The sequence below is a fragment of the Notolepis coatsorum genome (assembly GCF_963971535.1).
Source record: "Notolepis coatsorum genome assembly, chromosome: 18".
NCBI classification, from domain to species: Eukaryota; Metazoa; Chordata; class Actinopteri; order Aulopiformes; family Paralepididae; genus Notolepis; species Notolepis coatsorum.
Window position 1 is genome coordinate 19,948,521 of NC_140182.1, and position 17,729 is coordinate 19,966,249.

The 17,729-nt window shown below is 45.3% G+C and overlaps 1 protein-coding gene across 1 annotated transcript in view; it reads left to right on the plus strand.

The window, feature by feature from the left end:
* Positions 1-12,262: 12,262 nt before the first annotated feature.
* The window catches only part of cdk10 (cyclin dependent kinase 10), a 30,069-nt gene continuing 24,602 nt past the window's right edge, over positions 12,263-17,729 (plus strand). The window contains exon 1 of the mRNA XM_084334547.1: positions 12,263-12,470. Within this exon, the coding sequence (XP_084190673.1) occupies positions 12,381-12,470 (90 nt within the window). The 5' untranslated portion in view covers positions 12,263-12,380. The remainder of the gene's footprint in view (positions 12,471-17,729) is intronic.

The window sequence follows — 17,729 nt, forward strand, 5'->3', positions numbered from 1 at the left end:
AAGAAACAACAACTACACAAAACCGTTTTTTAATTATTTAATTCTGATTTCCCACAATATTTATATTATCATGCTGTTAGTATTCAGTCAAAAGAGAAGTCAAGGGACGGTACACAGCTATATAGCCCTGACAAAAACGTGTCATGCATGGTAGTTTGATGGTCATTTTAGTTTTACTGTGTTATCTATCGGCCATTATATGAATAATTTACCATTGTACTGCCATAGTAAAAGACATGTATTGAGATGAGATATAGGAAAAAATTATCGCACACTGATATTAATCAAAGGGAATTTCCACACTGAGGTTGAGGTCAATATCTATATGATCCTAGTTGAGCAACTATGGGAGATTCTGAAACAGAGAGAAGTTGCCATAATGACAGAGGGTCCAGATGGTCACTCAATCAGTAGCTATATTAACATCAACCTTTCCATAGATTAGTGTGGACAAAAACCAGTACTGTACATAAAAGCACCTGACACCACAATCACAGATGATCTTTTCCCCCTAAAGCATAGGCAATCTCCCCATGGTCTTTTCTTTATTAAGACAATACAGAGGCTGAGATGGAGACAGAGTAGGGGAGACACAGGAGAGAAGGTTCTTTATTGAAACAGTAGGGAGGCTGAGAGGGAGATGAAGTAGAGGAGACACAGGAGAGAAGGTTCCTTATTGAGACAGTGGGAAGCTGGAGACAGAGTAGGGGAGACAGGGGAGAAGGTTCCTTATTGAGACAGTGGGAAGCTGGAGACAGAGTAGGGGAGACAGGGGAGAAGGTTCCTTATTGAGACAGTGGGAAGCTGGAGACAGAGTAGGGGAGACAGGGGAGAAGGTTCCTTATTGAGACAGTGGGAAGCTGGAGACAGAGTAGGGGAGACAGGGGAGAAGGTTCTTTATTGAGACAGTGGGAAGCTGGAGACAGAGTAGGGGAGACACAGGAGAGAAGGTTCCTTATTGAGACAGTGGGAAGCTGGAGACAGAGTAGGGGAGACAGGGGAGAAGGTTCCTTATTGAGACAGTGGGAAGCTGGAGACAGAGTAGGGGAGACAGGGGAGAAGGTTCCTTATTGAGACAGTGGGAAGCTGGAGACAGAGTAGGGGAGACAGGGGAGAAGGTTCCTTATTGAGACAGTGGGAAGCTGGAGACAGAGTAGGGGAGACAGGGGAGAAGGTTCTTTATTGAAACAGTAGGGAGGCTGAGGGGGAGATGAAGTAGGAGACACAGGAGAGAAGGTTCCTTATTGAGACAGTAGGGAGGCTGAGAGGGAGACAAAGTAGGGGAGACACAGGCGAGAAGGTTCTTTATTGAAACAGTAGGGAGGCTGAATGGGAGATGAAGTAGAGGAGACACAGGAGAGAAGGTTCCTTATTGAGACAGTAGGGAGGCCGGAGACAGGAGAGAAGGTTCCTTATTGAGACAGTATGGGAGGCTGAGAGGGAGACACAGGACAGAGGGTTCTGGCGGAATCTGATCCTAGGGCAGTAGGGGTACCTGTGGTTCCAGGGGCAGGGGCCATAACCACTACACCACCTCTGGGCTCCTGGTGGATTTTCTGATGCTGCTGTTTCTTTTATGTTGATACTGTCGTGCCGAGAGATGAGAGTCAGAGCCGGTGGCTCGAGGCACAGCGAATAGCATTTATTAAGCACGAGTCGACTGACTCCTCTGAGAGAATTGCCGAATATATATATATACGTACACACATGTTCTAGAACATTGGTCATGACATCATACGGGGACATCACCAATGTTCTAGAACGTTCGGCTATGACATCACCACAAATGTTCCAGAATGTTCGATGTTCTAGACTGTTTGGCTATGACATCATCACAAATGTTCCAGAATGTTCGGGCGGTTCCGTGGGTGAATTATGTACCATTACAAGCACTACAATACTATGTATAAGGATAGTGCCACATTATACCTACAGTATATACTCCTCATTTACCTCTCCACTGCTATATTTAACAGTGGAGACAATGAATGCTCAGTAGTGAACACCACTGTCTCCAACAAGGTGGAAATGTTTCCATTGGATACCGCTATTGTAGTCAAACATATAGAATTATATGGAGATGGGATCACACCCACCACCTTTATACAGAAACCTACATTATAATTGTCCCAAAGAAGGAAAGTTGGGGGCTTGACGGGCCAGCAGGACCTCATCAATGTATTTGAAGTGTTTACTCACTTGAGGGTGAGTTTACTCAAGAGGCAAGAATGGAAATTGGTGTTTGTGTGCCCCTGTTTAATACATATTATAATAGTATTGCTAACAGGTCTGAATTTAAACCTAATTTGGGTGTAATAGCTCACATAAACACTTCAATGGGCCCACAAAGTCAGTGAGGATTCTCTATGATTTCTAACTTCATGACAGAGTGACACACGTTCACAAACATTGATTGAACTGTTCTGGGGCACAGGAATAACATATAGGAATTCTTAAAAATGGGTGTCATTCCCCTTTAACTACCACTATGCAAAATGTCTAAACAGTATGGGACACTGAATGCGTGAAGTGCAGTTCTCAGCAGATGAATCACTATCATTCTACTTAGGACTTGTGTGATGCTAGCGCAGGACTAACGCTCTTAAGATATTAGTACAATCCATTAGCCCCTGTTGCGTCTGTCCGGTCGCTAAAATGAACTAATTTGTCCCTGCTGCCATTGTTCTTTTAAATAAGTCAATGTGATTAGGTTAGGTTAGGTTTACTTTATTTGTTCAATGGGGACAGTGTACATTAATAAAACATTTTACAAATGTAAATGCACCCAATTTTAGCCAAAAGGCTAATTTCCATTGGCAGTCCCCCTGCCAGAAGGTATAGGCTAAAATCCTGTGTAAAAAAAAGGGTTAGCAAAAAAAACAGAATAAAATCAAATCAGAATAAAATCAAGATAAATAACATTAGAATAAAAACACAACAAAAGCACATAGACTGTGAGGTTTTGTCCGCTGCTCACCTACTCGCTCTGTTCCTTTAAGCCTGCTGCTCACCTACTCGCTCTGTTCCTTTAAGCCTGTTGCTCACCTACTCGCTCTGTTCCTTTAAGCCTACTGTTAATCATTGCATTCTCCTCACCTCACTAGCCCCCACCCTCGCGTTCGTTTGCTCTTCAGCAACCACACCCTTGGACTACCTGTCATTATGTGTTTGATTGGTCTGGTGCCGAACACACACTTTTAGTTCGATTATCAATTACCTCCCGCACCTGATGTGTATTCTAATTAGCACCCCTGTGGGCTTTAAGTACCTGGCTCTTCCCCTCTGTCCCTTGTCGGGTCGTGCCTTATCATGCCGTATCATTCCTTATCATATTCTCTATCACCAAGACTCCTTCGGGAGGTCCTCTGTCTGTTTATGCTGTTTTCATCTCCGGCGTGAGATGCGCTCCAGCCTTCGCCTCCTGTCGCCGTTGCCTGAGGGAGACACTGGACTGCGCTCTCTAAACTTCCACGGGAGGTATCCCAGTGTTCCACTTCAGACCTCCGCGCAGCAGACGTCCTGACGCGCATCCAGACCTCCGCGCAGCAGACGCGCTCTTCACTCCAGACGCGCATCGCTTCCTAATACTCTACGGGAGGATGCGTCTCTCCGAGCCAGGCGCGCTCTTCCGCGCTGACGCGCATCCAGACCTCCGCGCAGCAGACGCGCTCATCACTCCAGACGCGCATCGCTTCCTAATACTCTACGGGAGGATGCGTCTCTCCGAGCCGGCGCGCTCTTCCGCGCAGACGCGCTCTTCACTCCTGACGCGCATTCAGACGCACTCCAGATGCGTCCTCCGTACCGCCGCGTACTCCAAGCAGTCGCGCACCACTCAGACCTCCGCGCCAGATGCGCCCTTCGTACCGGCGCGTACTCCAAGCAGTCGCGCACCACTCAGACCTCCGCGCCAGATGCGCCCTTCGTACCGGCGCGTACTCCAAGCAGTCGCGCACCACTCAGACCTCCGCTTGGACAACCCGTTACCCCGTGGCGACGCGCTCGCCCCGTTTTGATCCAACTCTCTTTACGCACAGCGCCTGGGTGAGTTTTTATGACTGTCTTTGATCCTATTCGTTTTTCGTGTGTTTAATGACACTGAAGATATCCAGCTTTTTGTCAGACTGTCACTCACCCAGCGTCAGCTTTTTGGATAGTTCATTGGGATAATCTTTGGCCTTAACATTCGCTCACTGTGTGTATACTCACGAAGATATTATTCACTTGGATTGTATTTTGGGACTTCACTCACAGTGTGTATATACACCGAAGATTCTGTTCACTTGGATTACTCTGTTTTTGGGACAAGTCACCTCTCCTGTCACCTGCTCTGTTCCCAAATGAACTCTGAGCTAACCCGCTCCCTCTCTCCCTCTCGGTCCCGTTTACCACCCTCGGAGATCTGCCGAGAGAGATCTGCAGAGCGGTTCTGACGTCCACCGTCTGCTTCCTCAGACGAACCATCCCGGGAGAAGCTGCAGAGCAGCAACATTCATTAATGCTCTTGTTCCAAGGCCTTACCCTGTTTTCTCTGTCCCAGTATGCAGCTCCAGCCCTCGCCCTGTTCCAAGGCCTTACCCTGTTTTTCTTTAGTCCTCCCTGTCCCCAGCCCGCCTCCGCGGGCCTCTGTCCCTGTCTCCCCTCTCTAGTCCTCCTAGTCCTCCCTGACCAGTCCTCCTAGTCCTCCCTTTCCTTCCTTGTCCCTTGCCCCGGCCCTGTTCCCTTAGCCTTCCCTTAGCCTTCCCCTTAGCCAGCTCGCCTCTTAAAGGCACTGTGCCTTTTCCCATTCTGTTTATCCATAATTTTGTGTTCTCCCTTAAAGGGACAGTGCCGTTTTCCTTGTGTTTTCAATAAATGCCCTGTTCTTGGCTTACTCTCATACCTGTCTTGTGTTGTGCGATTGGGGTCGGTTACAAACCATAACAGTACGACCCGACCAATCGACGACCCCAGCCAGCACAGACGGTGTGGTTGAGTTTGCCTTTTTTTTTTGTTTCTCCCCTGTTAGCCCCGTTAGCTCCCCTGCAGCTTGTTTAGGCCTCTACTACCAGCTTGGCCCCTGTCTGCTAGCTTAGCCCCGGCTGCTAGCACAGCCTCTATGTTAATGCAGCCCTTGCTGCTGGCATAGGCCCTGTAGCTAGCCATGCCCAGGCAGCTAACCCAGTCCCTCAGCATGGCCCCAGCCTGCTAGCTTAGCCCCGGCTGCTAGCACAGCCTCTATGTTAATGCAGCCCTTGCTGCTGGCATGGGCCCTGTAGCTAGCCATGCCCTGGCAGCTAACCCAGTCCCTCTGCATGGCCCCAGTCTGCTAGCTTAGCCCCGGCTGTTAGCACAGCCTCTATGTTAATGCAGGCCTTGCAGCTAGCATAGGCCCTGTAGCTAGCCATGCCCAGGCAGCTAACCCGGTCCCTCTGCATGGCCTCCACTTTTTGTGTAGTTTTCCCACTGCTAGGACTGCCCTTTCAGCTAGCAAGGTCAGTTTTTCCCACTGCTAGGACTGCCCTTTCAGCTAGCAAGGTCAGTTTTTCCCACTGCTAGGACTGCCCTTTCAGCTAGCAAGGTCAGTTTTCCCACTGCTAGGACTGCCCTTTCAGCTAGCAAGGTCAGTTTTCTCCCACTGCTAGGACTGCCCCTTCAGCTAGCAAGGTCAGTTTTCTCCCACTGCTAGGACTGCCCCTTCAGCTAGCATGGTCAGTTTGCTCCCACTGCTAGGACTGCCCCTTCAGCTAGCAGGGTCAGTTTTCTCTCACTGCTAGGACTGCCCCTTCAGCTAGCAAGGTCAGTTCCCCACAGCTAGGACTGTCCTTTCAGCTAGCTTGTTCTCTCATGCTGGTCCAGCCCTGTCTGCCAGCCTAGCTCCGGCAGCTAGCGCAGCCTCTATGTTGATGTAGCAGTGCAGCTAGCATAGGCCCTGTAGCTTTCAGTGCCCTTGGCTGTTACCCCTCAGCTCCTCTAGTTACCCCTCTGCTCCTCTGGTTACCCCTCAGCTACCATGGTTACCCCTCTGCTCCTCTGGTTACCCCTCAGCTACCATGGTTACCCCTCTGCTCCTCTAGTTACCCCTCAGCTCCTCTGGTTGCCCCTCAGCTCCTCTGGTTACCCCTCAGCTCCTCCAGTTGCCCCTCAGCTACCATGGTTACCCCTCAGCTACCCTAGTTACCCCTCGGCTTCCCTGTTCTTTTGCTAGCCCCACTTTTGTTGTGGCTTCCCCTGCTGGCTTGGCCCAGTACTTTTTGTTTTTTGCCTTGTTTTGTCCCCTGCCACTCTGTCTGTATTTTTGGGTCGCCGGGTGGCTCCCGTGGAGGGGGGGGTACTGTGAGGTTTTGTCCGCTGCTCACCTACTCGCTCTGTTCCTTTAAGCCTGCTGCTCACCTACTCGCTCTGTTCCTTTAAGCCTGTTGCTCACCTACTCGCTCTGTTCCTTTAAGCCTACTGTTAATCATTGCATTCTCCTCACCTCACTAGCCCCCACCCTTGCGTTCGTTTGCTCTTCAGCAACCACACCCTTGGACTACCTGTCATTATGTGTTTGATTGGTCTGGTGCCGAACACACACTTTTAGTTCGATTATCAATTACCTCCCGCACCTGATGTGTATTCTAATTAGCACCCCTGTGGGCTTTAAGTACCTGGCTCTTCCCCTCTGTCCCTTGTCGGGTCGTGCCTTATCATGCCGTATCATTCCTTATCATATTCTCTATCACCAAGACTCCTTCGGGAGGTCCTCTGTCTGTTTATGCTGTTTTCATCTCCGGCGTGAGATGCGCTCCAGCCTTCGCCTCCTGTCGCCGTTGCCTGAGGGAGACACTGGACTGCGCTCTCTAAACTTCCACGGGAGGTATCCCAGTGTTCCACTTCAGGCCTCCGCGCAGCAGACGTCCTGACGCGCATCCAGACCTCCGCGCAGCAGACGTCCTGACGCGCATCCAGACCTCCGCGCAGCAGACGCCCAGACGCGCATCCAGACCTCCGCGCAGCAGACGCGCTCTTCACTCCAGACGCGCATCGCTTCCTAATACTCTACGGGAGGATGCGTCTCTCCGAGCCAGGCGCGCTCTTCCGCGCTGACGCGCATCCAGACCTCCGTGCAGCAGACGCGCTCATCACTCCAGACGCGCATCGCTTCCTAATACTCTACGGGAGGATGCGTCTCTCCGAGCCGGCGCGCTCTTCCGCGCAGACGCGCTCTTCACTCCTGACGCGCATTCAGACGCACTCCAGATGCGTCCTCCGTACCGGCGCGTACTCCAAGCAGTCGCGCACCACTCAGACCTCCGCGCCAGATGCGCCCTTCGTACCGGCGCGTACTCCAAGCAGTCGCACACCACTCAGACCTCCGCGCCAGATGCGCCCTTCGTACCGGCGCGTACTCCAAGCAGTCGCGCACCACTCAGACCTCCGCGCCAGATGCGCCCTTCGTACCGGCGCGTACTCCAAGCAGTCGCGCACCACTCAGACCTCCGCTTGGACAACCCGTTTCCCCGTGGCGACGCGCTCGCCCCGTTTTGATCCAACTCTCTTTACGCACAGCGCCTGGGTGAGTTTTTATGACTGTCTTTGATCCTATTCGTTTTTCGTGTGTTTAATGACACTGAAGATATCCAGCTTTTTGTCAGACTGTCACTCACCCAGCGTCAGCTTTTTGGATAGTTCATTGGGATAATCTTTGGCCTTAACATTCGCTCACTGTGTGTATACTCACCGAAGATATTATTCACTTGGATTGTATTTTGGGACTTCACTCACAGTGTGTATATACACCGAAGATTCTGTTCACTTGGATTACTATGTTTTTGGGACAAGTCACCTCTCCTGTCACCTGCTCTGTTCCCAAATGAACTCTGAGCTAACCCTCTCCCTCTCGGTCCCGTTTACCACCCTCGGAGATCTGCCGAGAGAGATCTGCAGAGCGGTTCTGACGTCCACCGTCTGCTTCCTCAGACGAACCATCCCGGGAGAAGCTGCAGAGCAGCAACATTCATTAATGCTCTTGTTCCAAGGCCTTACCCTGTTTTCTCTGTCCCAGTATGCAGCTCCAGCCCTCGCCCTGTTCCAAGGCCTTACCCTGTTTTTCTTTAGTCCTCCCTGTCCCCAGCCCGCCTCCGCGGGCCTCTGTCCCTGTCTCCCCTCTCTAGTCCTCCTAGTCCTCCCTGACCAGTCCTCCTAGTCCTCCCTTTCCTTCCTTGTCCCTTGCCCCGGCCCTGTTCCCTTAGCCTTCCCTTAGCCTTCCCCTTAGCCAGCTCGCCTCTTAAAGGCACTGTGCCTTTTCCCATTCTGTTTATCCATAATTTTGTGTTCTCCCTTAAAGGGACAGTGCCGTTTTCCTTGTGTTTTCAATAAATGCCCTGTTCTTGGCTTACTCTCATACCTGTCTTGTGTTGTGCGATTGGGGTCGGTTACAAACCATAACATAGACATCTCATAGACATCTCATTGTGTTTTGTATTTCATAAACTAGATAAACCGGGGAATGAAATTATGTTAGTTTTATATGTCAGCTGGTTAAATGTGTGCCTTCACCAAAAAACCAATGCAGATTTTTTTTGCACATAATCTCGCACACATCCAACAACTCATTTAGTTTGACAGTTATTGAGAAATGTGTTAAAATATGGCCACCAGTGATGTCATCAAGGACATTGAATCCTTGTTTTGTATTAATTACAGCTCAATTAAATTATAAGGTAGCAGTCCCTATAAGACAAGGTATTGCTATTTATTTTTATCTACATCATTTTGTGGAGCTGTAATTAGGATTGTGTGTCTTAGCAGGTGAAATCGGTTTTCTGCTCAAACATTGTTCACCTACCAACCAAGGACAATTAGATAGAGAATAGAACTTTCTTATGCATGTTTCCCACAAGCAATCGTGCAGATGCACCTTTTTAAGTCCAGTGCTTACCAGTGATGTACTTTTCATTTGCCAGGAAAACATAAATTCAGCATGGGGAAAAGAAAGCATTCAAAACTACCAATCGACTAACAATGCCTTGGTCAACTAAGACCAAACCAGAACGATTAATGGACTAAGAGGGGACAGCCCTAATACAGACCAAACCAGAATGATTAATGGACTAAGAGGGGACAGCCCTAATACAGACCAAACCAGAACGATTAATGGACTAAGAGGGGACAGCCCTAATACAGACCAAACCAGAACGATTAATGGACTAAGAGGGGACAGGCCGGACAGCCCTAATACAGACCCTCACTGACTTCCCCCCCCCCTCTCTTCTCTTCTGAGTCTGTAAAAGGATATGGACGTGACAAATACACTTGAAACTTGAGAGGCACACTAGCATAACAGTGGTTTAGGTAAATCACTTTTACAGTACTCAGAAAGTGCCATTAACAACATCTAAAAGGATAGACCTTAATGAAATCAATCAATATAGTCAATAGGATAGACAATCTGCTATTCAGAAACTATAATGTCATCAACATTTCCGCTCTGTTGTTTTCATCCAATAGATAAGTTGCCTTCATTTCAAAATAGAAGTGAAGGCGTTGAGTCATCGCTGTCTGAGCCCAACATCGAGTCCGACATCGAGTCCAACATCGAGTCCAACATCGAGTCCAACATCGAGTCCAACATTGAGCCTCCTCAAGCCTCTAGCTCCTTTATTTCCTGTCCATCCATCATCATCACGGCTCCGTCTAGAGAGGACCTCTTCGCATCAGAGCACTGCACCACTACTATAGCCCAGGCTAAGAAAGAGACCCGGTCCGACTCAACTCCTGTCTGTGTGGGGGGACGGGGGTCCCCTATCAGGAAGAAAAAATAAAGGACACAGTCTGAAGGTACACTATAGGCTCAGAATGAAGTAGAAATAAGCAATGGAAAATTAAAGGGGCACTTCACCAAAAAACAATGCTCATTTATTTTGCACATAATCACACACACATCCAAGTTCAAGTTTCAAGTTTCTTTAATAGTTGTCATACAGAAGTACAGAATACTTTTATACAAAATGCTTCTTACTGTTACGCTCCAGAGACTGTGCTAGACAAGATAGTATGAAATAAAATAGTATAGCATGTAAAATAGAAGTACAAAAGGTCACAGTGTTCAGTATAGACATATGTACAATGTTCGATGCAGAATAGAAGTAACTGAGTTACCATACAATATACAATATTCTATGCAATGTACTAATATACAATACTATATAGTGCAGAGCAGAAATGGGATGAGGTACAATTTAGGTACAATTTACAGTAAGGTGTACGAGTTGTAGTGCAAATCCTTTACCAATAAATATAAAGTGTAAAGTGTGTTTAGGTGATCTAAAGTGTGTAGAGTGGGTGCTGCAGTGTGTTGTTTGTTTAAGTGAGTGTGTGCGTGTGGGTGTGTGTGCTGTGTGCATTTGATGGTTGTTGCATAGTGTTTATTGTTCGTTGAGCAGCCTGATGGCCTGGGGATAGAAGCTTCTTCTGAGTCTTTCTGTGCTCGCCTTAAGACTCCGGTTTAAACGTTTAAGCAGTTTTGCACACATTCATTTAAGTTATTGAAAGTAAATGAGTTTGAATATGGCCACCAGTGATGTCACCGGGGACATTGAATCCTTGTGTTGTGTTAATTACAGCTCCATGAAAAGATAAAGTAGCAGTCCCTATAAGACAAATGATTGCTATTTTTTTCAAACCATCTATACATCATCTCATGGTGCTGCAATTAACACAACACACACAAGATTCAAAGTCCCCGATGACATCATTGGTGGCCATATTCCAACTAATTTACTCATGTATAACTGTGAAACTAAATTAATCTGTGCCAAACGGTTTAGTGATTTTGAATGTGTGTGAGATTATGTGCAAAATAAATCAACATTGTTTTTTGATGAAGTGCCCCTTTCATTTATCGTCTTTCAATGGGATCATATTGTGATGAAATCATAATATCTAAATAACGTGATACAAAATGCTGTTGTCTGAATTGATAATAACGAGCACATATTTGATCTGTCATTTGAAAATTGCAGTTTTGGTTTTATGTCACACTTTACATTACCGCACAGTATGAGATTAACATCAATTGGTTGACATAACCCGTGATTTCACATACACCAGCAGATATTCTGATATCGCTATAGAGGAAAAAGTCCTTATGATTATCTTGATATGGATTTCATCCATATCTCCCTAATCTGAGAAAAGGTAGAACATTTATTCTGTACAAAATCAAGCTATAAGTTTACCACCAACATATTCAACTTCCAAATGTATAACTTGTTATAAAGGGTAGGTTTGCCCCCCCCCCCCCCCCCCCTCCCCCTTTTAAACCCAGGCCCTATTTAAACATTGTCTGTCATAATGCCTGACTAGTACAGCTTTAGTATTGAGACACTTAAGCACTGTGCTTCATCCTCTCAACAGGCTACAATCCAATCGGGCACGTGTTTTTATACTGTAGGCTTCAAAATGCATGTCCTTTTACAAAAAGGCAAGCTCTCTGTATAGTCAGACGTGTCTTCATACTGAAGAAATGGTCACAAACATTGGTACATTGTATCAAACATTATACATGAATGAGTTTCATAGGACTTGTGCTATCTATAGGTTGCCTGGTTCAATGTGTAACTGGCATAGGACAATGTTTAAATGGGGCTTGGGTTAAAAAACTAAAAACAAGCTGAAGACAGGCATACAACGAAGCTTTATCTATAGCCATTTTAGTTACCTATGTATATAGACTAAAATTGAATGATCAAGTCAATCTATTATAGAGACAAATAAAAGTATTGATTGATTGATTGAAAACTTTATTAACAGATTGCAGAATGGGTAGCCTACAGACAGTACAGTACGGCTCAATACATTCAATTGTTAAGGGGATGCAGACCAGAGAAAGACTTTCGTCTTGTTTACATCAGGGTCCCCCATTTTCAATTCATCATAACATATATGACATACAGATAGACAGTAGCCTACTGCTACATCTATACATTTATGACATACCAGATTTGCAAATACAGTACTGTTTGTGATACAAAAAGAGTCCAGAAAAGAGAGTATATATACATTTGACGTAGAAACTGTACATTGGAGGAGGTATCATTGGACAATGGAGAATTAACGTCGTATTATTTTTATATATCTTATTATATATATATATTTTTTTTTGTTCTTCCCAGTCTCTCAAGGACAAGCCAACACAGACAGTTCCAGAACTTCCAGTGTGTGTAACCCTCCCTGACCCCGCTGGAACTCCGGGAAAGCGCACAGTCGTCCTTTTTTTTGCAGCCCTATAATAAAAACAGTAACACGATGGACGCGCCCGCTGCCTGTAGCAGGGTCTCTCTCTGTCTAGTATCTCTGCTCCTCTAGTCTACGGGGACTATTCTTGGTCGGGCTCAAACAAGTCTATCAGAAATATAATGGACGCCGCTGGAGATGACGAACCGGAGCCCATAAAGTTGAAATCCATAAAGAACAACAGAACATTCACAGTGCCGCAAAAAGACAGGGTAAGAAGAAGAATGGCTAGCTAGTAGCTGGTTTGGCTACCGTGAACCCGTGGAGTTGTTATGTGGGTCACTGTCGGGTCGGCTAACGGCTTTACGTCCTGGGCTCCGGCAGTCTGATCTGATAACACCGGCAGCCAACAATTGGATCAGTTTACGAGTTGACGTTAGCTGGTAACGTTCACCCGCATTATGATGAGAGGCTGGGAGACAATACCATAGTGGGCCGCCAGACGTAAAACTAAATGTTGTTGGTGCAAAGGCGCAATATTCACCCGAATAGAACACAGGGTTCCATAGCTCAGTGGTTAGAGCACTGGTCTAGTAAACCAGGGGTCGTGAGTTCAATTCTCACTGGAACCTGAAATCTTTGTCTTTATTTATGATGAATTGAAAATGGGTGACCCTGATGTAAACAAGACGAATGATTGATTTATTCAACGATTCAACATTTTATTAACAGATTGCAGAATGGTTACAGTACAGTACGCCTGTATATTTTCCGCGTGATTTTTTTTCCGTAGCCGCATTTCTCGGAGACTCTCTCTGATTGGCCGACGCCTGTTTCTACACTGGTTAAGCTTAGGCACTCTTTCGAAGTTGGTTACGGTTAGAGTTTGTCTTAGACTTAGAGCATGGCGATAGAACGCCAGGTAGTTTGCAGGCTGTTCGACGCGGAAAGTGGCAAAGACACAGCTCGTCACGCGATTGGGCAAATCAGAGAGCTTTCCGAGAAATGCGGCTACGGAACGCATATTTTCCTCAACGGCGTTTCACTTCCGCGTTCTGTTTGCACGATCTGATTGGCCACTGACGTTTCTCTCAGCTCCAATCGCGTTACTCCTAACAAACTGGTTAAGCTTGGCGACTCTTTCGAAGTCGACTTTCGTCTTGTTTACATCAGGGTCCCCCATTTTCAATTCATCATAAAAGTCTTTCTCTGGTCTGCATCCCCTTAACAATTGTGTGTATTGAGCTGCACTGTATTGTACCCATTCTGCAATCTGTTAAAATGTAAACATTTCAATCAATCAATCACATTACTAAAGGCCAATGTTTAAAATACATCCCAGAACCGGCTGCATTATGTCTGTTCCTCAAACGGAGCCATTTTGATTGATTGAATTGATTGATTGAAAAGTTTATTAACAGATTGCAGAATGGGTACAGTACAGCTCAATACATACAATTGTTAAGGGGATGCAGACCAGAGAAAGACTTTCGTCTTGTTTACATCAGGGTCCCCCATTTTCAATTCATCATATGACACACACGACATACAGATAGACAGTACTGCTACATCTATACATTTATGACATACCAGATTTGCAAATACAGTACTGTTAAAGTGAGCTCCGTTTGAGGAACATTCACATGCAGCAGACCGTGCTGGGATTATAAACATTGGCCTTTACAAAATTATAAAGTGAATATTGCAATTTAGCGCTGACAAAATATTGTTGAAGTCATTATTACATTGGCGAGCATTTGTTTTCTGGCCTATGGTAATTAATGTCTCCCTTGTTATATTACAAGTCACATTGTAGCACCCAGCAAGTTGTGGTCACTTGCCAGGTGTCATAACCCCGCTGGGCAGGGCAGGAGGGCAAATGAAGGCTGGCCATTTGTTTAGGAAAGCTATAATGCCGGACCTGTTGCAGAGGTCTTTATTCGGCATGCAACGACACTCAATGTTTTAGTGGTACACACAGCGGTTAGTTTAGCACACACACCGGAACACACACGCATGCATTGTCTCTTTTAGGATCGCAGATGCGATTTGTCTCTGCGATTAACCCATGACCATGATTAACCTATGACACTGTATGCAGGTATCCTGTGCGTCAGTGTATTCCCCCTGTGCCAAGCCATTGGCAATGCTTTGCCTGCATGGGATCCGTTCCCATTGACATTGAAGTCTAATTGTATATGTGTACAGACAATGTGAAAATAAGCCTGTTCAGAGCCTACTGTACTCTGTTTTATACTGCCCACCTCTGGTGTAATTATAGCACAGCAAAAAAAAAAAAAAAAAACTGCATGTAGCATAATGCATTTAGGATCCTCCTTAAGCTCCCAAGATGGACTAGTGCAAGCTATTTGTTTGTGACTAAAAATGTCCCCACCTTCCATGCTCTGCTGAGGAACTTGATGTTTAAATGTATGTGTCGACTAGAGTAAAAAATACAGAACAATAGGTGCCATTACTGATGTCAAACAAAGCGATACAAGGTACTCCTCTGGTTTGTGGAAACATTGGAATTGATGCCTTTATGTATTTTAATCTATGTTGTTGACCTTGTTTCTTTTTTTTGTATTGTTTTGTATGTGTGTAATATGGACCTTGAGTCTGGAATAAAGTCATCATCATCATCATCATCTATAATTTCAGTTAGTGCCAAATGCACTGTATTTTGAAGTGAAGGCCACTTAGCTGGTGGATGGGACCATGTAATGTTAGCCAATTGGAAAACTATAGTTTCTGAATAGCAGGCTATCCTATTGATTATATTGATTGATTAATTATATCCTTTTAGATGTTAAGAGAGCACTTTACGAGTACAGTAAATGTAATGTACCTACCTACACCACTGCTATGCTAGTGTGCCTCTCAAGTTTCAAGGGTATTTATCCTTTGACAGTATATACTGTATATACCTCCAGTATAGAGCATAGTACAAAAGAAGCAATACAACAGTGTAATAGATTAGATGTAAATCAATAGCTGGGACAGGGACAGGGATAAAATAGCACTGGTTTTCATAAAATAGCACTGGTTTTCCTCAGTCACAGCCTCAGGCTGGTAGCCGGCCATTCGTTTTATTTGTTGTTGGTTCTGACTGCCTGGTGGGATAACTGTTTGCAAGTGTAGCTGCTGTATAATAAATGAGTCAAGTCGGGTTGTGTCTCAAATGCTGTGTATTGCAGAACGCAGGTAAACATACCACACCTTTTACATGACGTGAGACGGGTATATATATATTACAGGCACAGGCTCAGTAATAATAAATAATAATAATAATAAATTGGATTTGAAGAGAGAAGCGCCTTTCTCAGACTCAAGGACACTGTACAAGGAGAGAGAAGCTATATAAAAGAAAGGGTAGATAAAAATATATAGTAACAACAGGAAAAAACAAGTAAGGTAAAAAAAAAAGGAAGCAAGGTGCTGTCGGACCCATCTCAAACCCTGCCCTCTTTTCTTGATCCTTTTCTTGATCCTCCAATCACAACTGTCGCTTACCTTTTTCTCGGAGGATCAAGAAAAGAGGGCAGGGTTTGAGATAGGTCTATTGGATGAAGTGGTAACAAGAAAGTTAAAAAATAAAATAAAAAATGTACGCCCACAGGGTGGAGCTGTAGACCAGCCTGTAACCATAACTGTCCTGGAGTCTGCTAGTCCGGGCTTTGAGACTGTGGTACCGTTTTCCAGACGGCAACGGCTGAAACAGTTTGTGGTTGGGATGGCTGGGGTCCTTAATAATCCTGCGGGCTTTGCTGCATTGTATTATTGTATATCCTGGATGTACAACCACTGATGTTCTGGGCTCACAACCACTGATGTTCTGGGCTCACAACCACTGATGTTCTGGGCTGTTCACATTTAATTTAATTTGTATTTATTCGTACATTGTTACAGTCCAACAGTACATAGTTCGCTTAATATGATCCACTAAATCATAAATCACATGATCCTCTGTAGCGCTTTGCTGTTGAGGTCAGAGCAGCTCTCCCTATAATATAACTCTATATGGCCCCTCCCTGTGTCTCTCCCTATAATATAACTATATGGTTCCTCCCTGTGTCTCTCCCTATAATATAACTCTATGGTCCCTCCCTGTGTCTCTCCCTATAATATAACTATATGGTCCCTCCCTGTGTCTCTCCCTATAATAGAACTCTATGGTCCCTCCCTGTGTCTCTCCCTATAATATAACTATATGGTCCCTCCCTGTGTCTCTCCCTATAATATAACTCTATGGCCCCTCCCTGTGTCTCTCCCTATAATATAACTCTATGGTCCCTCCCTGTGTCTCTCCCTATAATAGAACTCTATGGTTCCTCCCTGTGTCTCTCCCTATAATATAACTATGGTCCCTCCCTGTGTCTCTCCCTATAATATAACTCTATGGCCCCTCCCTGTGTCTCTCCCTATAATATAACTCTATGGTCCCTCCCTGTGTCTCTCCCTATAATATAACTCTATGGCCCCTCCCTGTGTCTCTCCCTATAATATAACTCTATGGTCCCTCCCTGTGTCTCTCCCTATAATAGAACTCTATGGTTCCTCCCTGTGTCTCTCCCTATAATATAACTATGGTCCCTCCCTGTGTCTCTCCCTATAATAGAACTCTATGGTTCCTCCCTGTGTCTCTCCCTATAATATAACTCTATGGCCCCTCCCTGTGTCTCTCCCTATAATATAACTATATGGACCCATCCTATAATATAACTATGGTTCCTCCCTGTGTCTCTCCCTATAATAGAACTCTATATGGTCCCTCCCTGTGTCTCTCCCTATAATATAACTCTATATGGTTCCTCCCTGTGTCTCTCCCTATAATATAACTCTATGGTCCCTCCCTGTGTCTCTCCCTATAATATAACTATATGGACCCATCCTATAATATAACTATGGTTCCTCCCTGTGTCTCTCCCTATAATAGAACTCTATATGGTTCCTCCCTGTGTCTCTCCCTATAATAGAACTCTATGGCCCCTCCCTGTGTCTCTCCCTATAATATAACTCTATGGTCCCTCCCTGTGTCTCTCCCTATAATATAACTATATGGACCCATCCTATAATATAACTATGGTCCCTCCCTGTGTCTCTCCCTATAATAGAACTCTGTGGACCCTCCCTCTGTCTCTCCCTATAATAGAACTCTATGGTCCCTCCCTGTGTCTCTCCCTATAATAGAACTCTGGTCTCTCCCTATAATGGAACTCTATGGACCCTCCCTGTGCCTCGGATGGTTCGTTAGGATTCTATCAATATACCGATACTTTTATTGATACTACTCTCCATAATTTGGTGCAAAAAATAAAGACAGGACGTGAAAAGATTAAACAGCTATTTTATTATAGCCGTTATTATATTATTTGTTTATTTATTTATTTATTATAGCCATTATTTGAGTTTCCTGTATACATCATCAGGGAAGAGCCATCTCTACAAATGTCTGGTCAACAAATGTCTGGTGTGTCTTAATGCTGCTCTATACCAGAACACTGGCTATAAGTATAGACTGTGAAGGATAG